Source organism: Canis aureus, chromosome 15, assembly GCF_053574225.1.
Source record: "Canis aureus isolate CA01 chromosome 15, VMU_Caureus_v.1.0, whole genome shotgun sequence".
NCBI lineage: Eukaryota > Metazoa > Chordata > Mammalia > Carnivora > Canidae > Canis > Canis aureus.
In genome coordinates, this window is record NC_135625.1 from 41420868 (window position 1) to 41440007 (window position 19140).

Here is a 19140-nt window from a genome sequence, read left to right on the forward strand (position 1 = left end):
TGGGTCAATATAATTACCAGCCCTCTTCAATTCTGCACCCACTGCTAAGCATTGCTGGGGAAGATTATACTACTGTGCTTATAAACTTCTTCTCCCTGGGAGAAGAAGGGGAGAGAAAGGTAGCTCCCTTCCAGAAGCAGAGGTACTGTGTGAACACCTGAGGAGGAGAGTGTAATGGGATTTTCTCTCCATGATCATCTGTATTTATAGTAAAAATAAAAATAATATGATGCTGGTATAATCTGATTTGTTGAGAAAGCTAGTAGGGAGTTCTCAGTTTGTCCTGAATTGATTCAATTTCAAAGATAAAAAGGAGAGGATTAAATAAAGTTTAATTTTCAGAGATTGTGGATTGGATGTTAGATTCACCCAGGTTATGAATTAATTAGGAGTTTGAACCCAATTTTGTCTCAGATCTGAGACAGAGGACTGCCTCCAATAAGTGATTTATGGGTAACTTATAGTTCTCTACCTCTCCAAACACATTTTTCAAATTGTGATGGGTTTTATATATCATGATAATATAGTATTAATGTACATAATATAAGACATATAACACAGTTTACTGTTTGTATTTGTATTTTTATGTTTAATCTTCTGTTCCTTCTCCCTTCTATAATTACTTTAACACCAACCCCTTTCTTCAAGTCATAGAAGCTGATCTCTCCCATTTGGTGAGAAATTGAGTTCATAAAGAGCAAATTCCCTCAAGCTCCAGACTTTCTCTTTCTATCACTTCAAAGCCAGATGCTTTATTTGGCCTCTTATTCCCCTTCTTCCCTTACTCCGTGACATTTTGCCTGAAGTTACTCATGTCTGTCCTTTACCTTTCAAGACTAAACTTCTTAAAGTTCTCATTTTAAAATTGAGATAGATCTCAGACTCAAATGCCTCCTTGCCAATGCCCTATGACTCTCTTAAAAATAGTAATTTACACTTTGGGTCTCTGTATTCTCACTTCCTCAACTCACTAAAATTTAAACACTGCTTGCCTGACCCTGAACTAAATTTCTATGCCAGATACATAGAAAGACTGATATACATGAGTATCTTCTTAATTTTTTTTTTCAAAGGGGACAATCTTCCTTTAACTTTCTAATGATACCTTTGACCTTCTGATGAATCCCTTATTTGATGTCCTCTAACGTCTTGACTTCTGGAGGGTGATTCTCTTCTGGCTCATTGAACCCTTTTGGTCTGTATCGCTGGATATACTTCCTCAGCCTGCTTTGTCAATATTCCCCAGTGTGCTGATCTGGGCAGTCTCCTTCCACTTTGTGACTTCTCCCAAATGACTTTATACACTCTTGTGGTTTTAAGTACATGTGGTGTTTTTACCAGTTATGTCTCCCAACTGTGCATTTCTAATACTAATTTTTTTTCCCTGAACTTCAAACTGCAAATGTACTTGCCCAGTATCTTGACATTCCACAGACATTTTAGGCTATAAATATTAAAAATAAATTCACTAAGTTTATGCCTTCTTTTTGACATCCCTCTGCATTTATGTTTCAATTTGTGTTCCCATCAATTCCTTATGGCCTGTCCTTAACCCAGAGACACATTTATACAGTTTATACTCTGAAAAAAGAGGTGTAGACCATAGGGATCAAGAGTTGGCAAACTTTTTCTGTGAACGGCCAAGTAATAAATACTTGAAGATTTGTATTCCATATGGTTTTTCTGCTGTAACTACCTGACTCTGAGGCTATAATGTAGAAGCAGCCATAGACAATATGTAAACACACAAGTGTGACTTATTCCAACATAAGTTTATTTACAGCAATAGATACAGTGTGCCATTTCCTGGGTTGGAATTAGGATTGCTGAAATTCAGCCTATATACTACTTGGCTAAAACATGGTTCCAGCACAGGCAGTGCTTTTAGGCCAGAAGTCATCTTGCCTTTAGCCCCCACCTCTAAATGTAATTGTCTCATCATTTGAATTTTACTTTCCAAATATTTCTCCTTTTTTGAAAGATTTATTTATTTGAGAAAGAGAGAGCGCAAGCAGTGGGAGGAGTGAGGGAGAGAAACTCAAGCACACTCCTCCTAGTCCACTGCAGAGCCTGACACTGGATCTCACCACCCTGAGATCATGACCTTGAGATTGCAATCTGAGCCAAAATTAAGAGTTGGATGCTTAATTCACTGAGCCACCTAGGTGCCCCTTTCCAAATACTTCTTGAATACATGCCTTTTCCTTTCTAAATTCAATGTCATTGCCTAAATTTAGTTCTCATTATAGTACTTCAAAGCCTTCCTAATCTGATTTATACCTTCAAACCCTACAAATGAAATTACCTTTCTAAAATTTAAATTGAACCATGTCACCTACTACATAAAAAGAAAATCCTTATGTACATTAAAGCAAATTTGATCTGATTTTCTGGTCTCATTGTCCATAACTTTTGCTCTCAGGCTTAATATTCCAGTAACACTGAGTCACTTGTAATCCAGGAAGCACAGTTGTCTCTATTTATGCAATGTCTCCTATGTTTTACTGTTTTCCCATTTTCAAAGTTCCACCGAACAAAGTCACTTTCAGACTCTAACACTGACCCCAATTGTCATATTTCTACAAATACTTCCCTTTAATTTCCCACACCTGATGACAGAATTAACAACTTCCTCTTCTTCACAAGTTCTTTTTTTTTCACAAGTTCTTAAACTTATACACGTCAGTAATTGAACATATTACACTGCATTAGGATATATCTGACTACATGTTTTCCTGCCTTACTAGACTACATGCCCAATAGGATTTTATTTCAGTTATTTGTGTGTTTGTAATGCTTAGCATAGGACCCAGCATACAGTGAATTCTCAATATTTGTTGCTGAACTGACCTGAATTCTACTTTAAGACTAAAATCTGAAAGCAGCTACTCCCCTGAAGCTGCTTCCCAGAGAGGTCTAAAATAATGAGATGTTTCCATTTTGAATGCAGAAAGAACTTCCAGATCAGTTTAGGCCTTGGATGGAAATTGCCAATGAACTCCCTCATTTGATTGAGAGTCGCCAGCTTCAAGCTCGAGTGAACAAGGTATATCTTTTTCATTCTTCTCTTTAAGGTCATTTTTTTTCCTCTTTAAGTTCTTCTCACGATCTTAATTTCATCCTCACATACTCCTCTTTCTCAGCATTATGAAAGTGGGTCAATGGACCCAGGGACACAAACCATTGCCTTTGAAATTACCAACTAAGCTCTCTCGCCTTTCCTGAAGAGTGGAGTGACTTGTTCCTCATATTACACATGCATTTCCTTAGTTTCCAGAGCCTGCACAAAACGATTTCTGGAACATATTAAGCACTCAACAAATATTTGTTTGCAGAAGGAAGGCTGTCTGTTTGGGAATTATAGGCAAGCTGATGGAAAAGATCTAACTAGAGAAAGGTAAGCATAGATATTCTCAGTGTCCTTCTTGCATGTCACATGGTTACAACTTGATTTTACCATTGGAGTCTCATAGAATAGTTGAGTCAAGTTAGTAGGTTCTGCAGAAATAATAAGAGGAGGAATATTTCCCAAAAGTGAGTAAAAACAGTGAAACTTCTTGGTCCATGGGCACTGATATTGCCCCCACAGTAATAATAGGATATAATGAGAAAACATAGACTTTAATTCAGGAAGACTGAGTCTGAATCTTGGTTTTATCACATAGTAGCTTTCCAACTTATAAACAAATTATTTCACCCCTGTAATTCTGAGTCCTTATTTACAGAAAGGGAGAAATTCTGGTCTCATAGAATTGTTGTAAGGACTAAATGACTTCCATATTCCCTGCCACTGAACAGTGTTCAATATATATTTATACTTCTCTCTAGTCTTGTCTCCATGGGATTTAATCCCACCAATTTGGAATGCCATGTGATTTCAGAGAGACAAAAAAGGTTTTCCATTCTCCTAAATCCTCTATCACTGACTTACACATGTTTAATATCTATAAATACTAATGTATTTAAAAATACTAGATGCCTGTTAAGTGCAGGCACAAGACTGGAAATCCTATGAGAGATGTATAGGACCATCTTCAGTGTTAATGAAGATAAACCTAAGAATTTATTTTCCTGCTGCATAAAGTCTCTTTAACATGACCAAAGAAATACAAAGAAGAAGAAAAATAATAAAATATCTTTATATGCAGGAAAACAAGAGAAAGTAGCAAAGATAGATAAAAATTTTAAGAATTTTTATATCATATTAAGCAAATTATATCAATCTATGGTACCCATGCAAAGCATTCAACCAAAACAAATTGTGCTTTTAAAGATTACTGAAAAATTTTTAAATCTTAAAAAAAAAAAGTTCACCAGCACAAATTGAGACTGAATCAATTGGAAATTAAATGAAAACAAATATTATGGCTTCCTGGACCATACATGGAGCTACAGATAAAACATTTGTCTCATGAGACCTTTACTTGGCACAGACAACACAATAAATACATTTACAGTTTTTATCTTAAAGTACCTCCAGGCCAGCCACGTTGCTCTTAGAAAGCCCCAGTACACCTATCTGTATTTTGGTAAAAAACAAACAAACAAACAAACTTATTTTTTGGTTTAGATGCATCCATCCTATTCCAGAAAATGTCCGTTCTCCACTCTACTGCCACAAAACACTACAGGCAACTGACTTGCTCATAAGAAGCTACACAAGAGGAAACTCAGCAGCATTCCAGAAACATGATAAGGAATGCTGTATTAGCTACTAGGTCTGACAGAACTGACCACCATTCCTGAACATGAATAGACAACACCAAATTATCATGTAATATGAAGAGAAGGAATAAGTCAAAGAGCAATAGAAAGGGACTGGACATTCACAGTCAATGGCTCTGATGAACTCAAAGTTTTTAATATTCTAATTAACATCTCCAGTGTATTTATTTTATAAAAATAAGTAAATTTGTATGTAAAAGGAACTAGTGGGGAGCAAAGAAACTCAATATGAACTCAAATAAATCATAGAAACATTGGTTATAGAAAAAGGATACAAAAAAAGAAAAAGGATACATTTTTCATAAAATATAAAGCAAAAATTATAGAAATACCAACTCTGAAAAATAAAGTATATGAAAAGGAGAAATTAATGACCCAAACTCTACTAGTTCCCTAAAGCAAAGTGGTGTAGGAGAAAAAGCAAAGCTTCAAGCATATAAGAACAAAATTTTTCAGATCTTAGGAAAGATTTGAGTATTTTATCAGAAAAACAATGGGGGTAGGGGGGAAACATACAGATATCCTTGTGAAATTTCAAATTTTCTAGAACAAGAAGAAAATTTTGCAAGTTTTAATCAGGAAACAATAAAAAAAAAACTAGGTTACTTACAGAGTGACAGGATTATTTATAATAGTAAGTATTAAGAAACAATTCAATATCTATTTGAACAACTAAAATTAAAAAAGAAAATTTGCCATTATCAAGTGCCATTGAAGATATATACCAAAAAGACACTCATTCATTTTGCTGGTAGGAATGCAAAAAATAGTACAACTACTTTGGAAGATGGCTTGGCAGATTCTTATGAAGTTGAATATAGACTTTTCATATGACCCAGCAATCACATTCCTAAGTATTTACTCAAGTCAACTGGGAATTTATGTGCATGGAAAAGCTTATATGTGACTGTTTATAGCAGCTTTATTCATAATCCCCCAAACTGTAAATAATCAACCTATTCTCTTAACAGGAGAATAGTTAAACCGAGTACATGGACTAAATGTTTGTATTGCCCACAAATTTAGATCCTAATTTTAGATTCCTAATCATCAATGTGATGGTATTAGAGGGTAGGGCTTTTGGGAGGTGAATTAGTCAGAGCTCTCCAGAGAAACAGAACCCATAGGATATAGTGAGACACAGAGAAAAAGATTTATTAGGAGGGATGGGCCCCCATGACTATGGAGGCTACACTGCAAGTAGGAGCCTCAGCAAGATGAGAGCCAAGGAAGCCAACAGTGTATGTCCCAGCCTGAGTCAGAAGGTCCAAGCACTTGGTAACTGCTGTTCCCAGCTAGAAGATGGCTGTCTCAGCTCAAGCAGACAGAAAATTCCTCCACTTCCTTATTTTATTCAGGCTCTAATGCAATTGATGATGTCCACCCGAGTCTCTGAGTGCAATGTTCTTTACTTAGCCTACTGTTCAAATGCTATCCTCTTCCAGAAACACCCAGAGACACACCCAGAAACAATGTTTTACCGGTTATCTGAGAATCCCTTAGCCTAGTCAGGCCAACACATAAAACTAATCAACACAGACTATAGGTTGTGAGCATGGAACCCTCATAAAGAGAATTAGTGTACTTGTAAAAGTGGCTCCTGAGTGCTCTCTGGCCCTCTGTAGCTATAATGTGAGGACAAAACAGGAAGACAGCAGTATGCAACCCAGAAGAAGACCCTCCCCAGAATCCAGTCATGCTGGCACCCCACCCTGATCTTGGGCTTTCAGCCACGAATATTGTAGAATTTAAATGTCCACTATTTATAAGCCACCTAGTCTGTGGCACTTTGTTATAGCAGCCCCGACTAGCTGAGACATTGAGTTATAACCACACAACAGAATGCTATTCAGGGTCAAAATTATATTTTGCTAAGTAAAACATGTCAGACCCAAAAGACTATATATTGTATGATCCCACTCAAATGACATTCTGGAAAAGACAAAACTCTAAGGACAGAAAACGGATCAATGATTACCAAAGACTGTGGAGGAAGACATGGGTGGTGGACTACCTCTCCTAAGGAGGAGTTTTAGGATGATAGAATTGTTCTGCGTGGTACTCAGTTGGCTGTAAAACCCACAGAATTGTTTATCATAGGGAGTGAATTGTATGAAAATTTTAAAAATCAATTAACCAGAACTTGGGGGACTCTTGGAATGGAATGCAGTCTGTGACAAATGAATGTAATGGTACTCCAGATGTGGGATGTCACTTCATGAGAAAGGGCAAAGGGACTAAAGAGCTGACCTGAGGCTCTGTGGAAAATGATGCTGTGGCTGCAATCTATATGGTCAAACTCAAGGGGAACTACACATAATCACTAAAGTCTAGTTCGGAAATTGTTTTTTTTTGTGTGTGTGTGTGGGATACAGTTTAACAATTCTGAAACTGCTTTTTATGAATACTAGGTTGAACAGATGCTGTATGAAACTTTGCTGTCAGAGATGAAAGTTCTAAATTGGCCAAAGGAGAAGGCTAGAATCAACCTGTGGTACTGGATGAGAGTTGGAAACATGAGCATGAAGTCATGTTTAGCATTATATATGTGAGTAAATAAACATATGTGGATAAATCATTATATATGTGTGTATATATAAAATATGTGTACACACATATACATCTCACACATACACACACACACACACACACACAATTTCCTCACTTTGTCCACTGTGAAGACCTAGAAGCAGTGGCACCCCAGTAGCAAAGGGCAAGCCCAGTGTTGGGATAAATACCCTTCTCCAATTAAAGAAACTAGAGGTCCTTGGAGAAGGTCCTGATTATAAACTTGGGACAGGGTAAATACAAGATGAACCCTCTTGCGCTGCCAGGAAGTAAGAGAATGCTAACAAACAAACAAATAGGAAAGGTTGGGGCATATTAAGTGGGACACAGAAGTCAACCTGAAAAAGACCCCAGTGGCCAGTATGGAACAATATAGCAAGAAAATAAATAAGGGATTATTGGATTATAATCCAAAGTATAAAATAAAAATATATCTGTCCATACTGATATTTTTAAAGATAATGTATGAATACTAATAAAATTTTAGGAATAAGTATTTAGAACACAGATTTTAATAATCATCTGAGAACTAAAAAAAGTAAATTATCAGTCAAATCAAAAAACAGGAAAATATACTATCCAAGCACTTTGTTTTAAATGTTCAGAAATTATTCTAGCATCATGAATATAAATCAGAATAAAGAACTCAGGAAAGACAAAAAAATGAGAATTTAAGAAACATTGCCCAACAACGAAATTAATTAAATATATGGTCAATTTTTTCTGTATGATCAATTCTTAATCACTGTTAATGTGCTGGTGAAATAAGAAGGAATTTCTAAAATAATTTGTGTCTGTATGTGTGTGTATGGACATAGTCTTGTGGCCAAAGTTCATTAACATGATAATAGAGTTAAAATTCTAGATTTATTTTTAACAAGCTGTTAAAAAAAGAGATGTGGAAGTTATAAAAATAAAATAATATTTAGTTCATTATGCCATATTACATAGGAAGTGAATATATATATATATATATATATATATATATATATATATATATATTTAACAATAGCAAGGTGAGAAGATTTGCCTTATCAGTTATCATGATGTAATATAAAACTACAAAAATTAAGAGGATATGATATGGAGGCAGCATAAACAAAGAGGACCAAGAACTTTTACAGAACATACATACAGAGCCACAAGTATGTGAAATCTTCATATATAACAGATGATAGATCAGAAGGGGACATAATGGTAAAGAATGGCTGATTATCCACACATATGGCAGCATAGAGCAAAAGAATACTTTGAATTGGCTACTTTTGTCATAAACAAAAATAAATTCATTCTAGATAGACTAAGAATTTAAATGTAAAAGATGAAAATTTAAACGTTATAGAAGAGAATTGAAGAGAATATGTACTTGAACTAAGGAAGATTTCCTAATAACTAAAGCTGAGATATTTTTACAATAGACTTCATTAATATAGAATCTCCATTCATCAAAATAGATTATAAAGAAAATGAAAAGCCAAGTCACAAACTGAAACAAGATGTTTTCACATGTATAACAAAAATACTTGTATACTGGACAAAGTTCTGGAAATAAAACAGAAAGACAACCAAGTTAAAAAAGGGATCCCTAGGAATCCCTAGGGATCCCTGGGTGGCGCAGTGGTTTAGCGCCTGCCTTTGGCCCAGGGCGTGATCCTGGAGACCCGGGATTGAATCCCACGTCGGGCTCCCGGTGCATGGAGCACGCTTCTCCCTCTGCCTGTGTCTCTGCCCCTCTCTCTCTCTCACTGTGTGCCTATCATAAATAAATAAAATAAAAATTAAAAAAAAAAAAAAAAGGGATCCCTGGGTGGCCCAGTGGTTTAGCGCCTGCCTCCGGCCCACTATGTGATTCTGGAGTCCCAGGATGGAGTCCCATATTGAGTCCCACGTCGGGCTCCCTGCATGGAGCCTGCTTCTCTCTCTGCCTGTCTCTGCCTCTCTCTGTGTTGCTCATGAATAAACTAAAAAAAAAAAAAAAAAAAAGAAGAAGAAAGAAAGAAAGATGCTATAAACATGAGCATTTTACTTTGCAAACATAAATGACCATGTGACATATGAAAGATGCTAACCTTTACTAATAATCAGGAAAATGAAACCTAAACGGTAATGAGATGGCATTTTACAACTTCTGTATTTACTTTTCATCTTACAGTACACACACACGGAATCAAGTTGATTTACTTTTATTTTTTTTTTAAATTTTTATTTATTTATGATAGTCACAGAGAGAGAGAGAGAGAGAGAGAGAGAGAGAGGCAGAGACGTAGGCAGAGGGAGAAGCAGGCTCCATGCACCAGGAGCCCGACGTGGGATTCGATCCCGGGTCTCCAGGATCGCGCCCTGGGCCAAAGGCAGGCGCCAAACCGCTGCGCCACCCAGGGATCCCTTTTTTTTTTTTTTTTAATTTTTTTTTTAAATTTTTATTTATTTATGATAGTCACACACAGAGAGAGAGAGAGAGAGAGAGAGAGAGGCAGAGACGTAGGCAGAGGGAGAAGCAGGCTCCATGCACCAGGAGCCCGACGTGATTTACTTTTAAATTGGGGAAAACATTAAGTTTATAACTCATTCTCTCCCCATTTCACTGGTATTTTTTGTATGTTTGTTTTTTGTAGAAGAAACTTCCAAAGAGTATTTGTTGTTACTGTTTATTTTTTTTCCAAATCATTTTGATTAAAAGAAAATGAAAAAAAAGTAATTTGTATGTTTACGTGGAAGAGAGAGCCCAAGGACTCTGGAATGTACAAGAAATTTCCAACAACAAAAAAACCCCAAACCTTCCAACCAAGGGAAACATTCTCAACTTGTACTTTATGCCTTTGTCTTCAGGCTGCACTATAGGCAGCCAATAGGGGCTGATGGCTTTGGAACATCTGAACTGTGGTTAGGACAAACTGTGCTGTGAGCTATGCGCTGGATTTTGACGACTTACTTATAAAAAAGGGCTGCAAAATGTCTCAATAGTTTTATACTGATTATGTGTTGATAATATAATGGATATATTGGCAGAGAAAAGCATATTATTAAGACAAATTTCATGTTTCTTTTTAGTACTTTTTTTTTTTTTTTAATGTCACCGCTTAGAAAATTTAAAATTACACGCGGCTTTCATGTATCTGTCAGGCGAGGCCAACTTGAGCCCGCAGGTCAGCGGTCAGTGGAAGTGAAGGGGCACCCTGGCTCAGTGCCCCCCACTCTGGGACACTGCGCCTACCCTGTCTGATACAGTTTTGTCCCGTGGGTTGAGGGGAAGGCCCAGCACCACCCAGCGTGGGAAGATTTTAGGAAGAGGCTTTATAACAAGTACTTAATAAATCACTATTGTTAGAATTCTCAAGCTGCTTCCTGTTAAAATGCAATATTTCAGCAGCCACCACCCTCCCCCCCACCCCCCCGCAAGCGCTCTGCGATCCTGCCAGAGAACATTTTTGCATTTTTGGGAGGAATAAACACGCCGCTGCGCGGGGCGGACATCCTCAGGCTGGCGGGCCCTGGAGGACTGCAGGGGGAGGAATCCGACGGGAGGCGGCCCGGGGCGGGGGGACGGGGGAGGCTCTGAGCCGAGGAGCCGAGGGGCGGCCGGTCTGAGGATGCTCCTACGGTGCCTGGAGCTTAGGACACACACACGACGTCCTCCACCGCCTGCTGTGGCACCTGAGGACCCCGTGGAGCTGGGGAGCCACGGAGGAAGGAGGAGAGCAGCGGTGGGGAAGGGGTGCGCGGGGAAGCCAGGGCTCCCTGGTGTGTCCACCTCCCCGGGCAAGGCCGTCCAGGCAAAAGCGAGAAACTGGTTATTGTTTCGGCAGAGCTGTCAACCATTAACTTCTGTGCAGGATGTGGCTTTCATGACATTTCCACGAAGAAAAGGGCATGGAGAGGTACAAACGCCCAGCCAGGCTCATGGGAGGAGTTCAAGCAAGGACTGCAGGACCCTTTGGCCCGTTCACACCAATTGCTCGCCCCCCGCCCCGGCCAGGGATTTGGTCAAATTCCCAACTCGTTTTTGTACTTCAGAATTAAGCCGTTTGAGTATCGCGGGCGCTGCAGGCTTGCTCTCGGGTTAGACGATGCCAAGGAGGCAGAGGTGCCTTGATGGGTAGCGTTGCCATGGTGCAGCCCACGAAATAAACCATCCCAGTTTGGGGAACTGGTTCTGGTGGACACTCTGAGCGATCAGGGCACCTGACCGTGGCTGGCACTATTTGGGAGCCTGGACGGAGTGGTTGGGTACTTCATGGACAATGCGGCCTGGAATACGCAACACTGTAGCAGCCCGGGTGTTGGGCGGAGGGATGGGTGTGGGTGGAGGCTCCTAGCTCCTGCACTCAAGTATGGCCTGTTCCCTACGCACGAAGACCCATCAGGGCAGAGAAGCCCAAGCCCACTGCAGCTGATGATGTGTGTTCTCTTGAACAGATGCCCCTGCTCAGCTGTCAGGGCCTCAAGAGTTACCGGGAACAGCGCCTGGCTCACTTGGTTCTCAGCTTTATTACTATGGGCTACGTGTGGCAGGAAGGACAGACACAACCCAAAGAGGTAAGGGCCAAATAGAGGCCTGCCTTGTCATCGGCAAGTCTGCTGCTCCTGGAATCCACTCTCTCTGCTCGGCCCAACACTCTTTTTCTGGAAAATAGGACCTTTCTTGTTCTTTTCTCTGGCTATCAGCTGAAGGAAGGGCAAATGGCCCACTTACATGAGACTTTTCTCCCTAAGAAGTTTTTTTTTTTTTAGAACCTGTAGCCATTTCTCCCTTTCATTAGTTTTTCACATCTATTTTCTTTCTGGCAGTAATGCTTAATAATGCATTTGAAGGCAAGAACTGAGGTCTCATAAAATACTTAATGATAGCTTACGTTTGACCGCATTTTGTATGTATATGCACATACATTATCTCTTGATTTTCACAATCCCATAAGGTAAATAAAACTCCCCTGTGTCCATTTTGTAGACCGTTGAAGACTACAGAAGATAAGCTCCTTGTCCAAGGTCAGATAGCAAGTGAGTGTAGAATGCAAGGCCATGCTTAGACCTTCCCATTCACCAACATAAACTTCTTTCCCTAGAGGACTCACTGACATTAACAAGGATAATTTTAATTTTTAATACTACTTTATTTCTACTGATTATTGGCTTCTTAATAATTTACTTAAATCTCTTCTGAATCTTTGCTTAACCTTTCATGATTTCAACCTGAGCCTTGAGACAAGAAGTCTCAGAGTTCTACTAACTGCATTAAAAAGCACTACTCCTTTTCATTTTGCAGAAGTTTCCCTTTTCCAGGAATTGGCCTTAGCATTGTTCCAGTACTTCACGGTTCACTGAACAACCCCTGCCTATTTTGTTTGCTTAATTGATCCAGCCTCTTTTCTTTCAAGTAAACACAGGAAATTCCCCATGAGAAAAAGAAAGGAACATGAGGAAGGAGACAAAAGGAAGGTAATACAGTGGCCTCAGAGTTTTTAAATGTTAGTACATTTTATTTTTTAAAATTGTGCACCTTATATAACAAAGCTTAAAATCTAGGCACACTACAGAATATCCCACTGGGCTTCCCTCCCCCTTGTGTTTTCCAAACCATACCCTAGACTGGGAGGAGGTGTAGAGAAGGGTGACAGGAGAGGAAGCCTCTAGCTTCATGGTGTGTCCACGGCGTACTTCCAGACCACCATGGAGCCCCCTGCCCATGGCCTCAGAGCATCTCTGACTTTCTCTGCATCTCATCTTTTAACTTTTCACCTAAATGGACACCTCATATCTTCATTACTCTTCTCATCCCCTGGTTCCCAAGGGAAGGTAAACTTAAGTTTGAATTTTAAGAATCTTTAAAGTTCTTTATTGTTTTCTACCTAAAAAGACAGTTCTTTTCCAAGCCTAATCTAAAAATCTAAGGGAAAGCTAAGGCAGACATGGGCCTTCTTAATTAGACACTTTTATCTTAGGGAGAAGTAAAAATAAAAGTGGGAGATAGGGAGCATAAGAACGTTCTTTTGGATCTAATTTAGCACTGTCCACAGCAAATAGACCTCTGCCCCCTGGTTTCCCATAGATCTGAATTGTTTTTCTGGACTTGTGGGCAGATAAGTTTCTTTAGAGTGGTCCTCAGATAATTTAGATGTTGAGGTGACTTACTTGAAGGTGAGACACCTGTCTTGAGGTGACTTACTTGAAGTTATTACTGGGCTTGACTTATGAGGTGATGAATAGAGTTGGCTGCTATACAGGATGAAGAGTTCTATCCTCCACATTCCTCTTTCCGATTGACACATGAACACACACTCGTGTGTGTGTATATATATGCTTGTAGTTTTATCCACACAGATATATCAACATATTTATATAGTTGTCCCTGTCTATAGATAAGTAGATAGATATAGAAATAGAGATTCTTTTCCCACTGCTCATCAACTCAGTCCCCAGTTCGTGTTCAAACATGGTGGTGAACATTTGGTGATGCCCTTCTTTGCAGTCAATTTTCAGAGATTATTTTTTCCAAATATGTGTGTGCCCCCACTTTGTAATATTCATATATATTTCAGCTTGTACTTATACACAATATATCCACTAGATGGTATACAGTAAACATATGAGACTAGGTGTGTGTTTATGGATCACTCAGATCATCCCAGTTTTATGGTCATTTCTCTACCACAGGGTTGTTGGAATAGAGGGAAACCATGACCACTTCCTCTGTTGTATTCTTTCTAGACTATCCTAATTGTCTGGATTTATATCTATAAGGTTCTGCCAAGAAATCTTGCCCTTCCCTTTGTCGAAGTCTCCAGGAACTTGGGGCTCCCTCCTATCCTGGCCCACGCAGACCTGGTGCTAACAAACTGGACCACTAGGAATCCGGAGAGGTAAGATGAGCAGTGAGAGCTTTGGATTTGAACAGATTGAAACTGAGTAAAGGGCAGTCCTGTGATTTTTATTCTCCCTACAGTAAAGGCCCTGGCTTTTTCAGCTATTTGCGATTAAAGATGTTCATATTTATTTATTCCTATTTATGGTTCCAAAGAAGGATGAACCTGAACACAAGCTCAAAAATCAAAACTCCCAGCATTTTCACTGTGAATACATTGGTACAGGCTACATTTTTCTCATATGCTTCCACATCCAACCTGAATTTCTCAACTTGACCTTCAAGCTCTGCATAATTAGACTTCACTCATTCTTCCTCACCAAATTATCTGCTATTCCCTAACATGCTTTCATTCGCATCAAACTAGGACCATTGACTTCATTAAGTGATGATGATACAGTGTTCATACATGAATGATTATGGGTGAATTAAGAGTAGGGCTCTAGATAAGTTGGATTGAGAATTTGATGAATGTTATTTCTTCTACCTAGCTGGCATCAATCCTCTGAAAGTTGGCCTGGGAATGTATGTAGGCATTAGTCTAAAGAAGAAGTAGCATGAGTTTTTAATAAGCAATGGAGTGGGTGGAAGAGAAGTATTTAATTTCTCTTGAACTTCATTATCACAGCCAAATTTATTTCAAGAATAGTGTTTTGTAACTTAAAATAGCTAGGGACATTTAGGTTAGATATGAAGAAAAACTCAGCATGAGGTTTGTGGCTAACCACAGTATTGCCAGAGGAGATGATGGGAATCTGTTCTAGAGGACTACACATTTTCCTTAATTATGAATTATAATTATATAATTATTAATTATAATCTTTGATCGATTCTGCTTTCATAACAAAATTGGTGACCAATATTTTCATGAAGAGCTGCTAAATATGACTCAGAGTTTTGACAGAAAGAAATAATATATGTGCAGAAATAATTCTGGTCAAGGCACTGAACATTGAATAAATTGGATTTCTGATTCAAAAAGAGAAAAGCAGGAAATTTTGAAGGGGAAAAAAAAATTCTGGACCAGAATGATTAAATCAAAAATACAACCAGGAGCTAATTGCCCAGTCAGTGAGTACTCAGGGCTGCATCCCAGAGATGCAGACACAGTCCTGGGCTCAGGAGCTTTCCTTCTTGATAATTAACTTTTGGAGTCTTTTAATATGCCTAGCACAGAGCTAAGTGCTATGAACAAATGGAAGACATGGAAGCAGAGTGCACTGACAGGGTTAAAGAATAAGAGTGAATAAATGTCAAAGAGTGACACAAACAATAGCCCATAAGAATTTCAAAGAACCGATATCAGTACAGTCTTTAAAAATCAGGAACAGATCGGTGAGGGGGTAAAACTTGATATATAGTATGAGCTAAAGGTGAGTAAGAGTAGAAGAGTCATAACAGAAATGTGGGTTTGTGCCAATTACAAATCTGTAAGAGGAAGAAGATAATTTATGATGATGGCCACAGGCTAAATGGTCTAGGGCTTATGTATGAGTTGGGATTTAGCTCACTCTTTGTCACATGAAGAGGAAAGAGAGGTCTTACAAGACAGGAAAACTTCTCCCTTCTTCCTTTCTAGGTTCTTTGGTTGGTCTGATAATGAAATTGATGTGAGAGAAATTAATAGGAGAAAAATGAATGTGTGCATGGATGTATGCGTGCTGCAGGTGCATTTGCACACAAAAGTATGTGTGTATGGGACTACAAAAGGCACATCTGGTTTACAAGCTGATTTGTTCTTTTGTTTTCTTTTTCTCTTTGTGGCCATCAATACTGAAATTTGATTAGATCCCTGGAAATCAGGTAAGTTCTCAGAAACTTTAGAATCCATACTAACTAAAAGCTTACAAATACACCAAAAAGAAAGTGTACCAAATTTTATATGTAGTATCTAAACTATCTAAAAATGCCTGAAAAAAAGACTGGAAGGAAATGTGCCAAAAATAACAGTCCAAAAATTAACAGTGGTGCCTCTGCTTTATAAGGATTAAGGGATTAACAACTTTCTTTACTATATTTTCCAATCTGGGTGTAATGAAACAAGTAAAGTGCAATACAGGAAGGAAGGAAGGAAGGAAGGAAGGAAGGAAGGAAGGAAGGAAGGAAGGAGAAAAGAAAGAAAAAAGAAAAGAAAAGAAGAAAAGAAAGGAAAGAAAGGAAAGGAAAGGAAAGGAAAGGAAAGGAAAGGAAAGGAAAGGAAAGGAAAGGAAAGGAAAGGAAAGGAAAGGAAAGGAAAGGAAAGGAAAGGAAAGAAAGAGGAAGGAAGGAAGGAAGGAAGGAAGGAAGGAAGGAAGGAAGGAAGAAAGAAAGGAAGAAAAAGAAAGAAAGAGAAAAAGACTAGAGCTTGTGGGACAGGTCTGGTCCAGACATCTGTAGTCTCCTCTTTCCCCAGAGAGCAAAATTAGCCTCTAAATTGGCATTTTCACTCCCATTGCCAAACCTCAGCCCCAGAAGGGGTTCAGTGTAATAGCTGTAGATCAGAAGACAAAAGGTGGAAGGGTAAAGACACCACTTTCCACACTAGTGTAACTCTGCTGCACAATGGAGTTCCTGACTTATTTTTCCTTTGTGTTTGTTTTTCATCTCTTGTCATGCTTAAAATGTTAGAGGCAGAAGTGATTTATGGGGTGAGATTTTAGGTTTTATAGACTGGATTGACTTCCGGGATCTTTGAATCTATGTGATAACTGGTCATTTAAAATTGATCCTTGCCTAACAGTCTTCCTGCTTCCTTCTATTCTAATACAGCACTTGGGGGGTGGGGGAAGTCACTGATGAGAAAGAGCACGAGCCTGAATTATGATATAGTCCTGCCCTCTTCCTGTAACTAATCAGCCGCATGACTCTGGGGAAACCATTTTGCTTCTTTGGGTCATAGTTTCATATTTAAAACAGGAGTATGGAATTAGCTACTCTCTGTGGTCACTACAGCTCTAAGACTCTCTGCTCCTGACAGGAATGGTGTGATGGGCCCCAGATTGGCCTTGTGGAGGATCAGAAGTACCTGCTCACTTAACGCTTCAGCCGACCCGCAGGGATTATGAACTAGGACAATCAGGGCCATGCTAGACTTAGAGTCCTCAGGTCTGGTGAATGTGGGCTGGAATAGACCTGCTCTCTTTCATTCCTGAACATGGCTGGAGGTGGATGCTCCTCCTCAGGTCTGTTCTTTGGAGACCTGAGGGTTTCTTTCAGAGTCCCCTTGCTCTCGCAGGTGTCAGACTCTGAGTGGCCTATGGACAATGTGCGTCACAGTGACCAAACCTCACTAACCATATGGTCATTTCCTTTCCAAGGAACTTGGACATCATTGTCTCACTTCCTGGGGGAGAGAGCCTGCGTGGCTTTATACTGGTGACTGTTTTGGTGGAGAAAGCTGCAGTACCTGGGATTATGGTATTTTCTTCAGAACACTTTTTTTTTTTTTTTTTTAACATAATGAGTTATTCGCGTGAGCTTTACTTCCCACCAAGTCCCTTTCCCTATGGTGAACTAATCAATATAGATGAGCACAGGCCTTGTCCTATTTGGTTTATGTCTGAGAAAAGAGGTCTGAGTACTAGCCCACCCACAGAGATAACTCCTGTTTCTCAACTACCGTGGAACTTGGAATGACTGTTCATCCATTCAACAGACAAGCCTAGTTCTGAGTAAGAATGTCTGGGGGAACAAGAAAGGCACTGTTCTGGCCTCTGCAGATCACCATGCAGTGAAGGAAGATAGACTGATGATGTATAGGGTAACAACAACAACAACAAAGGCAGTGTTTCATGAAAAGATTGCAGGGTCAGGCAAAGGAAAATGGGAGCTGAAGCTAAAATCCCCGTGAAGTACAGGACCTAAACAGGAGGTGGGAATGAGGGGTGGGGAGTAGTATTCCTGCCCCAGAGAACTGTTTTTGCAAAGCCTCAGAGGACAATGAATCTTCATTGAGATTTCCTAGCCCCAGGGTGTTACAAACTTGAATTCCTACTGGGGTCAGGCTGGTACCTGAAAGGTCAGGTGTAAAGCAAAGGAAAAGGAAGGTGGAGTGGCAGGTGATCCACTAGAGATTTTGTGCCTTGCGCAAAGATATTTAAGTGAGATCTATGTCTTTCCTCACTGCTGCCTTCCCAAGTAAGAATACTTTGAGCGTTTTCTGAGTCCTTAGGAGAGTGACCAGATTGTGGTACAATTCTTTTAGCATCCCTCTTTCCCTCTCAAAATTGAAACTATATGGTTACTTTACTTCTCATTCTTGTGTTTAGTTCATTGAGAGCTACAGAGTAAAGTATCCCAAATATAGCTTCAGTAACCTGGAGACCTCCAGAGACAAGGAAGGCTTCCTGGTGGAGGAGGCTCTGACGCTAAGGAATCTACAGAATCTGATTTTATGTACACCAGCACTCAGGAGTGAGAGTGCCCTAGTTCAAGATCACAGGAAGAACGAGTAGAAGTAGAAATGATCATAATGTGAGATAAATACAAAAGGAACAAAATGGATATGGTTATGCCCTTGAGAGTTACAAGAAGTAGCAGCCAATGGGAAAGATCCAGAAAGACTTAACTATGGATTAAGGAGATTCTGGCTCTCAAGAAGACCTCACAGCCCCTCTAGGGCAGGAATGGCCCCGTCAGGGAGCCCTGCCAAGCAGTCCAGCAGTCAGAGGGGCCCCTTCCTCCAGGTTCCCACAGCACTGCTGCTCACTCCCTCTCAACAGACTGAATGCTAATGAACTGAGTGAAACGATTCTCCTCTTCAGGCACTTGTTCAGGCCGTGAATGCCATCCTGCAGCACAGCGACAACTCCCTGCTCCGAGCCCTGCAGCAACTGAGACTCTCCATTCAGGACATCACCAGAACCTTAGGACAAATGCACAGTAAGAGGCTCTTGAAGACTGAGGGCTCTGCCTGGGACAAAAGGGCCCGGAGGTTTGGCGACATCCACAAGATGGTGCTGGTGCATTAGCTTTTTTTTAAGGCCACCAACTGCTATTCATGCTACTGG

General features: G+C 39.6%; 1 protein-coding gene and 1 long non-coding RNA gene across 16 annotated transcripts in view; one reads left to right on the forward strand and one right to left on the reverse strand.

Annotated features, from left to right (window-relative positions):
• Positions 1-19140, reverse strand: part of LOC144284583 (uncharacterized) — a 126540-nt gene that overhangs the window by 95512 nt on the left and 11888 nt on the right. The window lies entirely within an intron of this gene.
• Positions 1-19140, forward strand: part of IDO2 (indoleamine 2,3-dioxygenase 2) — a 56042-nt gene that overhangs the window by 15246 nt on the left and 21656 nt on the right. For 3 of the 12 annotated variants that reach the window (XR_013353006.1, XR_013353007.1, XM_077849279.1), the window contains exons 2-9: positions 2951-3046; positions 7137-7273; positions 11710-11829; positions 12669-12729; positions 14032-14150; positions 15941-15955; positions 17449-17548; positions 18895-19012. Coding sequence is in view for 10 of the 12 variants with exons in the window: in XM_077849279.1 (XP_077705405.1) it covers positions 2951-3046; positions 7137-7273; positions 11710-11829; positions 12669-12729; positions 14032-14150; positions 15941-15955; positions 17449-17548; positions 18895-19012 (766 nt within the window). In the remaining 2 variants the exon portion in view is untranslated. The other 9 variants (XM_077849281.1, XM_077849285.1, XM_077849284.1 and 6 more) reach the window with 9 other exon arrangements.